This window comes from Phyllobates terribilis, unplaced genomic scaffold, assembly GCF_046119375.1.
Source record: "Phyllobates terribilis strain yellow unplaced genomic scaffold, ASM4611937v1 Scaffold_7__3_contigs__length_470593459, whole genome shotgun sequence".
NCBI lineage: Eukaryota > Metazoa > Chordata > Amphibia > Anura > Dendrobatidae > Phyllobates > Phyllobates terribilis.
Window position 1 is genome coordinate 385,535,218 of NW_027362767.1, and position 13,201 is coordinate 385,548,418.

Consider the following 13,201-nt stretch of genomic DNA (forward strand, 5'->3'; position numbering starts at 1 on the left):
GCAAATAATACCAATATAGAAGATGTGCTGTATCCACTAACAAGTGGCAGGTAATATAGTACTGGAAAGACGTTTCTGGTCAATCTGAACATTTAGCAAATTATATTTATAAAACCAAAAAAAATAGTGACGTGTAAAATTATACAAAGAAAAACCATACATGGAGCTTATTTTATTTTTAATAATATTTTAGAAAAAAAAAAAAGAGTCAGGAGACAAAAGTATCAAGACAAAATACAAAAAAAACAAAAATAAAATCTCTTAATAAAATTAATGGCACTGAGCTTTATTAATGCAATGCATTGTCCTGAACAGACGCCACTTCTCAAGAGTGGCAAAGAGATCTTTTATGTACAGGATATTTGGTCTACAGATTCCTGTTCTGCAACAATGAGGACGATCTATTAATGCATAAATGAAAGAAAATGTGATGTCGCTCCTGCCGCAATTTATTCGACACGTCCAAATGTGCAACTTTCAGTCAAGCAGAAGGATGATGACTTTGTCTGGTCACGCACCTTTGTATCTAAACTCCAGCCACTTTTCAAAAAGCTGGTGTAAAAATGACAAAAGACGCAATTGTGTTGTACAAAAATTTTGCAACAGTTTTCTAGTGCAAAGTTATAAATTGGATCCTAAAAGTGTCTCATTTTCCCTTTTATAGATTTGTTACGTCTGAGATCTATGTTCCTGTTCCGGAAACTTTTCCTTCTTTCCTCTGCTGAAAGTCGCTCACATATTTTTGCATAGGAAAAAGGAACACAGACCCTCACATTTGCTCAGAAAAGCCCCCAACATACAGACTTCTTATAACACCAGACTAAAGTTCGTTGGTCGCTCATCCTAAAGCTTAAAATATCAGTAACAGCACTTAAAAATGGGCGCAATATAAAAACACATTGCCTGTTGCAAACGCATCTGTAACACTTTCATGTCCATTTTAAATTAAAAAATATATATATTGCAAAATCTGAAAAGTGCAATTATAAGAGGAGACAGCAGATGGGGAGGGAGGGATCAGAAAAGACTGGAGGACGGAAAAGCTGTAGAAGTGGAGAGTCAGTGACCAGAGGCAAGTAAGGTACCCGACATTCAACGGTTCATAAAACGCTAGATCTAGTCACTGACGTAATGGAGATGGAAGAGGGAGGTGAATGCAATGAAATAACCCCTTATAATCCTAAACCATCAGGGATGCTGATACCCATACAACCCAAGACCATCAGGAAAGCAGATATAAATCCCTTTAAACCCTAGACCACCAGGAATACCATTTCTAAACCACTATGAATGCGAATACTACCCATTTACAACCCAGGATCGTCAGGAATGGCAATACTAATCCATTACAACACAGGATCAATAGGAATGCTAATTCTAACCTCCTTACAACACTAGACCACCAGGAATGACAATACTAACCCATGACAACACTAGACCAGCAGGAATGACAATACTAACCCATGACAACACTAGACCACCAGGAATGGCAATACTAACCCATGACAACACTAGACCACCAGGAATGGCAATACTAACCCATGACAACACTAGACCACCAGGAATGGCAATACTAACCCATTACAACCCAGGATCAATAGGAATGCTAATGCTAAGCTCCTTACAACCCTAGACCACCAGGAATGCCAATACCAAGCCCTTACAACACTAGACCACCACCAGGAATGCCAACCCAGGATAATCAGGAATACTATTTCTAATCCCTTTAAACCCTAGATTATCAGAAATGCTATTACTAACTCCTTAAAACCTTAGACCACCCAAGGAATGCTGAGACTAACCTCTTACAACCTTAAACCACCAGGAATGCCATGCCATAATCCCTAACAGTCCTAGATCACCAGGGACGTGTAATTACTCTAAAATCAAATTTTCCGTAGTCTAAACTTGGGTGTAGCTTTAACTTGAAAACATAGTGTGTGTTATGGCATGGACGATGGAGGTACACTATCTTCAGGGTTGCAAGGTAAACTGACCAAAAATATAGAAACACTGGATGAGGCACTCTTTAGGTAGGGTAACACGTAAAGGGTTCTTCATAAAGTTGAGCAAAAAAAGATATAGAGGACTCAGCAGCCATGTCAGTAGCCTGGGGCCACTGGACTAGAGCCACATGTAACCCCCTACTACCCGAGAGATCCACAGTGCCTCTTCTAATTAGTAGACCATTGCAACATCAATACATTGCAGCATGGTGTATGCACGATAGAGGCGTCACTGGGCATGTTGCAGGAAGGTTTGCAGTGCTCTGATACAGCAGCAACAGATTACTGACATGGCCACTGGACCAGGGTCCTGAGAATCTTTTGGGTCAACTACAGTTCTTCAATGAATTAGAAAAACATGCTTTTTTTCCCCAAAAACAGCACCACACCTGTCAACTGTTCATGTCTGGTATTACAGCTCAGCTAAAAGAAAAATAACATATACTGGACATCCCCTTTAAAATTGAAAAGTCAAAATGTCCATTTCCAAACTATAATTCTTTGCAACCAATCAGTGGCATGATCCAGAGAATAAAAAGTAAAAATACTAATTAAATATCCCTATGCATGTGCCGAACTCTGCCAATGGCGAGATGATGCCAACAGACGGCAGACGTACAGTACGATGATTCCCTGTGCGCGTCGATCACAGTGATTGTATAGATTGTATAAAAGGTTGGATGTAAAATATTGCCTTAATTCAATGATCCGGCATTGTCACAGTCAGAACGGCACTTGGAAAAGGCAGCATTGAGTAATCCCGCTCAGGCTCATACAATAAGGCACAAATCCAAAAGGTGGAAAATTGGGACTTGATTCAGTATTGCTGCTGCTGCTGCTTCGTCTACTAGTAAAATGAGTATAATGTAAGAATAAAAGTTTATAAAAGTGGACCCACAATAAATAAATGAAAAATGTGGAAAAGGAACAGAATTTCCAGTCGATATTAATGGCAATGAATACACTTGTAGGGGTCATCCGGGGGCTCCGATGAAGTCATGTCTGCACAGATCTCGAATAGGACAGTTGCAGAAATGAGCGACGCTGGACAAACCCTTTAATACTTTAAGTAGATCCGGGAGGAAATCAAATGGTTGCCCACATGATCTTCACTTGTTAATTGTGGCTTCTCGTTTACGCTGTGACTCTTAGAAAGAAGTCTCATTCAGTCTGGGCTTCGGTGGGGGTTTAGGGGGAGATGGTGAAGGTGTAGGAATATCGAATACTGCTGCAGAGGACTGAGGAGATGGCGATGGGGCGATGCACAGAGGTGGCGGCTGCTGGGGTGCCGGAGAGGCCGGCCGTCTCGCTGATGCGGAGCCCCGTGATGGCTTGACTCTGTTGGCAGTCACGTCGATGCTCGATCGACGGGAGTCAGACTGGTGGGACTCTGTGGAACGGGCCAGCTCTTGGCAGCGCTCCACAAAATTGCCGCTGATATGAGGAGATGTCGGATTACAACCTTGGGCATCTACTTTTAGCTGGTTGTTCTGAACTTTGCCAGGTCTTGTGCTGGAACGGGGCAATGTGTCCGACTTGTGCAATGAATTGAAGCTTCCTAAGAGGTGCGGCTGCAAACTGCACAGAGAAGCCCAAGCCTCAGCGGGGCGAACAGCTACAGCCTGAGGGCGATGATGTGACGAGGACACCATGAGCCTTGAGAAACGATCACGTGGGACGTCGCTTAGCTGGGACTGTAAGCTGCAGGAAGGATTCATAAACAGGTTAAAAAGACATTAAAAGGAACCTCTCCACATTGGAAAATGCTATTTACCTGCAGATAAAGGGTTAATCTGCAAGTTAATAGCGTTATAATGCTTCCTGGCCACCTCACTGCAAGAGCGGCTACTGGGAGAAAATTAACTTTTTTTCCTCCCAGGAACCTCCAGCTTTCAGTTATGGGGGCGGTACAAGAAGCGGCAACAGTCACCGAGCAGTGTCCTAAGGCACGCCCCAGCACTGACAGCTGGCTCTACAGAGCATTTGTGCAGAGCGAGATGTCAGTGTCGAGACATGATTACAGCCGCCGCTCACAGGATAGTGAGCAGTGACTATGCTCGTTCCATGCACACCCCCATGACTGAAAGCCGGCGAATCACAGGGGGAAAAAAGTTCATTTTCTCCCGATAGCTGCACTTTGCAGGCAGATTTCCAGAATGTCTTGCACCGATACATACACAGCCCCGAGACACTAAACATATTTAGTGCAAAGTCAAGGACAAGAGGACGTGTAGGTGATCCCATTGTGCAGCTTACATATAGCTTTTATCCTATACCGACAGTACGTACCTGGATATGGATGCACGAGGATTCACAGTGTGAGAGAACGATGTGGCCGGGCTCATCTCAGGAGTACGAGTCAGCGCCAGGTCACACTGCTCCAGCTGTTCCAGCAGCTCATCCTGAGTGAGACCCCCCAGCTCCGCTGTAAGGGAGGAGAAAATGGGAAAAATTAGGAGTTGGTTATGGGGCACAGGTACCAATAATTAGTATACTGTCCAGCATATATTAGCATTACTAGACCTGTGCTTATTACTCGTCAGACAATATATTGTTGCCTCACCAAGTGCGTACTAGCGTCTCCACACCTGAAGGCAGACTAGGTGAGAAATCAGAATTGAAGACACTTTAAATATATTGTGATAATTTCTTCTCAGCTATTAGTGGGCGCCTTACTTTAAAGCCCAAGTACACCTTCACACAGATTTTTTTTTTGTCAATTTTCTTCCTAAATGCAACTTTATAGACTTCATTATAAAATGTCCCCCATTTTGCTGCTGCAGGGTGTATGTAAGTCTTTTATCTACTGCAGTCTAGGTAGGGACCGAGAAAATAAGTTGGAGAGGAAAATGGTGCAGGATAGAAGCTGTGCTGATGTATGAGCGGATTAAGACAACAACCCCCTGGATAAGCACAGGCATCACATCCAGCCTGTATTACTAGGAGAGACACTCCCATAAGAGAAAAATCTGAAACTTGCATCTGCATAACAGGGAGTCTGAAAATAATAAATATTGCAGATTGAAACTTATGCTCTTGTGTTAACTAATAAGGTAACCACTAATATATGTCAAAATCAATTTTTCCCAAGTCAAAAGGTGACCATGATCTAAAAATAGTCAAAGTCAATGCTCCCTCATATACCTGCACCATTTCATCAGGGTCCCTTGGTGGTTCAAATGAATTTCTAGAATGTGCAAAGCCATGGACCTAATAATGAGGCATCGTTTTCTAAGGCTATAGGGGGTAGTTATCAAGATTCCGCAGAGCTTACAATAGGATGGTAAAGTTAAAGGGAACTTGTCACTTGATTCATGCCGCCCAAAACACGCATTGGTGTTTCAGAGAACATAAAGTTAAAGTTAGAGGATCCATCCGAGGACCGTAGCCAGAGGCATAACTAGTCCGGCGTCGCCCTAGGCCAGCTTCTCCCAGCGCCACTCCAGGTATCTGACAGATCTCTGGCGCTGGGAAAAGATCTATAAATTCTCAGATTCCCTGATTTTTTGCTGCACATGATTTGGGCAGCACAAATCACGTGACAGGTTCCCTTTAAAGAGATTTTAAAGTGGATTAACAACTTTTACGGACCAGAAAGATGGATAGTGAATTAGTGATGCCTGAGAAAGCTCCTACCTCTATTTTCACCCTTATTCGCCACCTCCATAGCAGTGGTAAGATCCCACATCTGGAGGCAACCACTGGCATGCCCCGTGAACAGGTAGCGCCTGGGACGGGAACCTATCCGGCTAGATCCTTCACACTCATGAACTGTGAAAGAAGTAATAGGGGTACCATCCACAGAACGCACCTCGCAGATCCTGCAAAAGACAAGGTGCGATTAACCCCAGGAGAAATAGACAAAATAGATCTCCAAATAATAGTCACAATGAATTATAGAAAGGAATTACCTCTTTCCAGTGGAAGACAGACGGACGTAGACAATGTTAGAATCGGGGACAACACGCTGAATGAAAACCTGCTGGTCGTCTCGTTCTCCAAAGGGACCTGAAATATCAAAATGTGATATAAAAAAGCTAAAAATAATAATAATATTCATTCACTGGTTCATGCTAAGGACTGGCACCAAACTCTTTGGATTTTTCTAAGGTCAGTAAGATTGTCTCAATTAATAAAGATAGATTTGAAAGGAAGGCATAAATGATGACGAGCATTTCTAAACTTTTCCATAGGTAACACAGTTAATCGTAGCAATGTTACAGTATCTTTCTGACTATGCACAGTGCAATTCTTCCATTACCAATATCATTCCCTGCGCTGCAGCCCGCGTGTCCATCAATGTCTTCTAGAGAAAGGATTTTGAAAGATGCCAACGGTGTGGATCCAGGCTGGGTAGAAATCATACCACGGAAGCGGGTGACTGTCCACGTCCGCACGTGATTATTATCTGCACAAACTGAGTGTGGACAAAAGTACAGAGATTACAGCCGAAATAGTGACAGGACGACAGTCCATATACAAAGTATTAAACACAGCTAAAGACAGCAATGAGAGCCATATGGACAGATTTATGTGCAAAGGTCTTGTGAAGATCTGAAGTTGTGGGCTGTATTAATCACCTAGGCAGGATAACAATATTATTATAGCGCCATTTAGTCCATGGCGCTTCACATGTGATAACTCTTTTTATTCCTTATGTTCACAGTCTTACAGCAATTTGGGGTAGATGGTCATAATGCAATGTTCCCAGTCCACAAGATCCCCCTCCTGGGGCCTTTAGTTCCACTGCCTTTGTACCAGGCAATACCCATTCTCTCACAACTTTTTGTTGGCTCACAGATTTTGTATCTCCCGCCATTATAGTCTGCAGTTCCAGTCCATGCTCCTCCACACGACAGATCCCATGACCGTAGCATGTATATGCAAGTCCAGCCAGCAACAACCCAACCATTTCCTTGTCCGTGTCCTAAATACGCCAAGCTACCCCCCGGAATTGAGCCCGACCCTGGGGAAACACCCACCCCCCCCACTACCCAACAAGTTATGCATTGGTGGAGGTATTTTCTTCAGGCCGAGCCCCATCACCTGGGACTGCATGTGAGACACCCTGTGGTGACGGCTCTGCTGGGTTTACTATCCCCATCCACACAATGGGACTAGTGACTGGGAGAACAATGGCTAACTGAAGCCCCTGAGGCACTGATGAGAGTAATGGAATGATTGCTTTACATAACTCCTGTCTGGCCTTATGTATACATAAGATCCAGCCTGCAAGTCTTCCTCTGCTTACTGTCACTGAATGGAAACATCAATTCCTGAAGCTGAACACTTTCTAGGTGAAATTAGTGCACTTAAACTGATGAGCAAACAAAATCTCTAATAAAACACAGCAATAAGATCGACGGAACCGATGCTTCGTGCTGGAAAAAGTCAGTGTCCCTTAGAGCTGTGGATTCCACTCTACGTCCATTGGTCCAACAGTCTTTAGACAAAGGCCAGCTCCTCACAGGTTTTGTTATGAATTTTCAGAATAAATTGTGAATCAAATTTATATTTATATACACTACACACACACAAAAAAAAAATAAAAAAAAAAATAGTTACCTGATATGAGGTGTCGCTCAGACAGCATGATTTTAGTGACTGGGCTACGGTGAACTGTAAAGGTCTGAAAGAGTTGAGGTCCAGACCCCACCGTCTCTGGGTGCTGAACTATGACTCTGACAACTCCAGAACTTGTGCCGTATGCAATCTCAATCCAATTACCACTGTCACCTGTGTAAGAAAGTAATGTGTATATTCTGTCAGAAGAGACACACGGTGGGATTTAAATATATAAAAAAGTCAATAATGAAAATCTTTATTCCACAACATAACAAAAGTCAGATGTGATTTTATGGACGATTTAACATGAAGGGAACATTGGAGAGAGGCTGGATCCGTTCTGAGTTTAAGCTTAAAAACATTGGGGAGAGGGGAGAATACAATATCATACTTGTCTTAGGTGTGAGATAGACACTGAGGGCAGTGATGGCGTCCTCCGAGGGATCCCGGTAAAGCTCTGTAACAAGAAGGTCATTGTCCTTCATTCGCAAAGGAAACTTCTGGACATCTGCAAAAAAAAAAGACGCAATATGTTAGTAGAGAAACATAATACTGGCTAGAAGGAATCGCATAAGTCATAAGACTGGGTTTCATTTTCTGCAACACATGAAAAAAAAAAATTTACCTATCCATTATTGACCAGCGAAAATAAAACAAAAGTCATTTACTTTACCTACATAGTAGATGGAGCCGTTGTTACACCCAAGCAGAAGGAAGGATCCAGCGGTGTCGTAGCTGTTTATGGGCACCACATCCTGTATCTGTCCCAAAATGGAGAAGCGGGGAAATGTCAGAACAGAAACGGATTATATTTTATTGTGAATATATTGCAATGTGGATTTAGGTTTGCATGTTAATGTAATGTAATGAGAAAAAAATAAATTATTAATAATTAAGTAAAAATCAAAGATAAATGTGTCGTCCCGTAAGCAGGATAAGTCTCACCTGCCAGTGTTTGGTCACTGCGTTCCACACTCCTATCTTGCCGGTGTGGCTGGTGGCTATTAGCTGATTTCCCACAAAGAACAAAGCTTCAGCCGGGACCCCGAGACTAAAAACTCCTGAAAGAGATAAGAATTGTAAACTACTAGCAACACCGTAACCCAGCACTTCTCCTTATTAGAGAACGCTGCAATCTCCAGAACATCCATTGAGCACATGGTTACATTTACAAATGCCCTGTTCACACCTGCCTTACCTATCTCGCTTCCTGTGCCATCACCAGTGATTGCCCACAAGATGATCTCACTGCAGGAAGAGACGGCGAGCATTTTGTCATGGTCTCCCAGGGATCCTCCGATCGTCTTGGCATTAAGAGCCACCCGCTCAATAAACCAGTCCAGACAAGGGCTAGTGAAAATCAGCTGCCATCCAGATGTCTCTTTCATTCTAAAAAAAAAAAAAAAATATATAGCAGAAAATCCCCATTAGCCAAGGTAATTTAACCATTAAAATTAAAAAACATTTTGTTTGAAAGGGCAATGTGTTGTGGGGGGAGGGACAGAATAGGGATTGGGTCCCTTCTTTGGTTGGGTTGTTTCATTTGTTTCTCTGTTGTGTTACAAAAAAAGTTTTAACAATAAAAAAATATTTGATTTAAAAAAAAAAAAAATTAAAAAACAGTTTCAATTATAACATTTAAAAAAAAAAATCATAAAATTTAAAATACACACGATCTTCCTCATATCATGATGCTCAACACCTGGTTACATTCGTATGATTTTTTGATGTCAAAGGTTGTGATCGGTGGTGATCTGACATCAGTCCCTATCAATCACTAGCACAAAGTAGAGCTGCAATAATCTGTGGAATTACCTGTGGCCCTTTCACTCACTGTTTTTTCCCCCATCGTTTAAAGTTTCTTTTTCTGACATCTAACACGTGTGAAATGACCGTGACCCTTTAAGGGCCCCATACACTTAAGACTAATTTTGGCCAACAGTCGAATATCTTTGTGGGTGCTTTGAACTCTCTCCTGTCATAACCTGTTGAATTTCCAAAACCCGATGACTTTTTCTCCAGGACAAAAAAACATCAGTGTAAAAAATATCAGAGGAGCAGCGACTGATAGTGGGCGGCCAATGCATATCGGTGGGGCTTCAATGTGACAGTCTAGTTGCTGCGAAAATTGTGCCTACCATTAGGCGGGTGAAGCCTGCTGGGGAGGAGATAACTTTTTTCTTTTCTTAGGCAGTAATTCTTAGTGTTGGCCTCCTGACGGCGGATGCATACACCCGTGGTTTCACTCATTATAAAAATTTAACTTTCTTCCATATTAAACATTACCTGTAACAGACTATGAACTGAGCAAAAGCCACGGCAATCCAGTTATGATGTCCACAAATGATTCGGACCATGCCAGGGTCACCCGACAGCCCTAGAAGAAACCAAGTCAAGAAAGTTTCAGTACAATATCAAATATAAAGCAGAACTGAAGGTTTGTATCATCTCTGCATGATATATATGCATGGGACAAATGAGTTATACTGTATGTAGTCTGCATTGCCACCTAATGTATTATGCATGTGATATATGTGCAATCTGACAGCAGGCGTCCTTGTAATATGGCTGGGCGACTCCTCGTACAAGCTTCCAACGTTCACATGGATCCATTTATTGGTAATGTACAGCTCCATGTCTTACAAATGTACAGCTCCATGTCTGTAAGACACTTGCCCATATCTCTCTATTGTAAAAAAAAAACATTACAACAACCAACCTCCATTTCCATAGCTCCTCTCTTCCAACAAACGTCCAAGGATGCCAGCACCCCCCAAATTGGGGGGCATAGTGTTACTCCTCCGAACAGGTGCCCGCTCATTCCCTGCACTTCGGGAGCTGACTTGCAGCCCGGACACGCTGTGACGATTCCTCTTCTTGGCCGGAAAGACTGCAACACATAATGATCAAGGCACATTTAGTCGGTCGCTCCTTACTGCAGGAAATAAGTACTAATGACGCTGACACATCTAGTGAATTTGTACATCCAGAGACAAAAGATCTAATAAGATTTTAGGACCCCCTTAATAATTAGCTGATCCATCCGATATCAGCGCTTTTAGTCTAATATATATGGGGGCCTTTATCGTTTCACATAGGTGCAACTTCAGGCAGTGCTGAGAGAGCCAGGTCTTCCCCCTTTATATCCTCCAACCAAAGCACCCAATGAAGAAAGGGGGAGAAAAAACTATTAAAAAAAAAGTTTGGGCAAGGCGTTCCACCCCAACATTTCCTCTGCTCTTTAGATACTCTGAGAGGGGACGATGCAGGCCTTAAGTTGCATCTTCCATTGCCTGTTCCTGAATCCCGGCAGTAGGGTTAGGTGATCGCTATTTTTTCAGGCAGCCACCACTAGGGGGAGCTCAGACTATACAGATTTTTACAGCTACCGTTAAGTTTAATGAGAGCTTTATAAATTCCTGTGTAGTGAACGCCCCCTAGTGGTGCATAAGTGGCTTCAAGGGGGTAAAGTAAGATAAAAATGAAAAAAAGCCTAAGGATTCACAGTTTCTTACCTGGAGGGGGGAGGTATCCATTAAATAATACACTCCCACAAGAGGAGCGTTCCAGCTCTTCACACAGCTGCAGGCGTCGAACTAAAAAAAAAAAAAAGATATACCATTAGATAAAATTCTTTCTAGTGTAAAGCAGACCGACAAAACAAAAAAAGTAAGTTACCTAGCGGCGTGATCCCATAGAATTCTGCTTCATGTAGGAGAAGGGAACTGTTTACATCTCTGCAAAACACCAAATAAGAAAAGGGCCCGAGGGTACATACAGATACTGTCTATGTGCGTGAGATCATACTCTGAGCCTCTATACATTCCCTCCATTTACTAACCTGGTATCCAACTCTTTGGTTCGTAAGAAGTTTAGTATTGGAGCAAATACTGTGGGATCTCTGTCGATAAAGATCTGTCAAAAGTAAACGGCAAAATGGGTATTATCACACTGCAATGGGTCACTTTAAAGAGCTTTTCTGATGCTCCGTACAATACAATTTGATAAAAAAAAAATCAAATATTCACCCGTCAATTCATGCGTCATGAAACGGTCAGAAACTTCTGTACAAATACACTTTAATGGTCATTTGTGCAAAAGTTCCACAAAAACTCACCGCGCCAGTTTCATCCTTTAGGGAGGAAATGCGGCCACTGAGAAGGCTGAAGAGTAAGAAAGAGGAAAAAAAAAGGAAGAAAAAACGCATTAATGTCGCCAAAAATAAAAAAAAAAATTCTTATATAACTGATTAGTGTTCATAATCTGAGCTACACCCAAAAATATTGAGATTGTATTATTATTTTTTCATAATTAAAACCAGATACTGACACAATCTTTTTTACTAATAGTAGATTTTTTTTATCCTATTTTCTGGACATGATTATGGGGGCGGCCATCGTGCCTGAGTATCTATCAATAGCATTTAGAGATCTGCTTTACCGCAGCCACATGGACTATAGAAATGAATACCCTGTGGATGACTTGTTCACTTCTATGGGAGAGCGTTGTGGCATGCTGTTACCTGTGCAGAGGTCACTATGCAGGGAGAGGGGAAGGGGGCAGATACTATTATATAGCAGGAATGTTGGAGCCTGTGTTACCTTTCATTCTAATGATGAGGAGATAACTGCTAAAAAGTGATCTCCACAGGACACCAAGTGTCAGCCTACTGTGAGACTCCATGGCAGAGACAAAACTGCACAATTTCAGGATAAAAATTATTGAAAAGAGAAAGTGTCATCATATTTTCCATAGCATTACCTAAATTTAAAAAAAATTAAATCTTTTGATTTTTATAATGGCTACAAAATCTAACATACTTATTCATCCTTGTCAGTACAGATCACATCATTATTATCATTACAGAGTGTATTACAGTGGCTGCTAACACCTCTATATACAGTAGATAACACAGGATCCACCAATCACAATAGGTGATGTCACAGCTCACCTCCTCCTCCTCCTGTACAATGACTGATAACACCTCAATATACAGTAGATAACACAGGATCCATTATTTACAATAGCTGATGACACAGCTCACCCCCTCCGGTACAATGACTGATTTCACCTATACATACAGTAGGTAACACAGGATCCACCATTCACAATAGGTAATATCACAGCTCACCTCCTCCTCCTCCTCCTGTACAATGACCTTTGCCCAGATCACAGTACATACCTAGAAATGTCTCTTATAGGAGTCAATGAGGCAGAGCCTGGACATTTTTTTGTCTATGTAGCTGCTGTAAACAAGCTGTCAGGACGGCTGCATGTCTGTCTTGCTGTAGTAGTACAGTTTACCTGGCTTCAGTAGAAATACTGGGCTTACATCACAGCAGAACCCCCTAAATAAAGATGTAATAATGCAAAAGTCTTAAAATGAATATTATACAATACCTGGAGAAAAAGGAGTCCGAGACCCAGGTCAGGGTCTGTCTGGACGTGCTGAACCTGTGGACGATAATGACATTTTATTACACCTTCTCAGTTAAACAGTGTAAATCCCTCAACTAATAACTCAAGGGGGTCCCTACTTTGGAAGTTCCCTAATTGTTAGAAGATGACCCTTCGCTATTACATGAAAATATATTTTCTAAACTGACTAGTGGACAATTTCCAGGAGCAAT

At 42.0% G+C, this 13,201-nt stretch overlaps 1 protein-coding gene across 1 annotated transcript in view; it reads right to left on the reverse strand.

The window, feature by feature from the left end:
* Nucleotides 1–259: 259 nt before the first annotated feature.
* SHKBP1 (SH3KBP1 binding protein 1) overlaps nt 260–13,201 on the reverse strand; it is a 19,632-nt gene continuing 6,690 nt past the window's right edge. The window contains exons 2-18 of the mRNA XM_073641479.1: nt 12,972–13,025; nt 11,689–11,734; nt 11,413–11,486; nt 11,250–11,308; nt 11,087–11,167; nt 10,291–10,461; nt 9,858–9,948; nt 8,770–8,960; nt 8,517–8,632; nt 8,245–8,332; nt 7,963–8,079; nt 7,572–7,742; nt 6,268–6,423; nt 5,918–6,014; nt 5,643–5,827; nt 4,296–4,431; nt 260–3,707 (exon numbers count right to left, since the gene is read on the reverse strand). Of these exons, the coding sequence (XP_073497580.1) occupies nt 3,155–3,707; nt 4,296–4,431; nt 5,643–5,827; nt 5,918–6,014; nt 6,268–6,423; nt 7,572–7,742; nt 7,963–8,079; nt 8,245–8,332; nt 8,517–8,632; nt 8,770–8,960; nt 9,858–9,948; nt 10,291–10,461; nt 11,087–11,167; nt 11,250–11,308; nt 11,413–11,486; nt 11,689–11,734; nt 12,972–13,025 (2,386 nt within the window). The 3' untranslated portion in view covers nt 260–3,154. The remainder of the gene's footprint in view (nt 3,708–4,295; nt 4,432–5,642; nt 5,828–5,917; nt 6,015–6,267; nt 6,424–7,571; nt 7,743–7,962; nt 8,080–8,244; nt 8,333–8,516; nt 8,633–8,769; nt 8,961–9,857; nt 9,949–10,290; nt 10,462–11,086; nt 11,168–11,249; nt 11,309–11,412; nt 11,487–11,688; nt 11,735–12,971; nt 13,026–13,201) is intronic.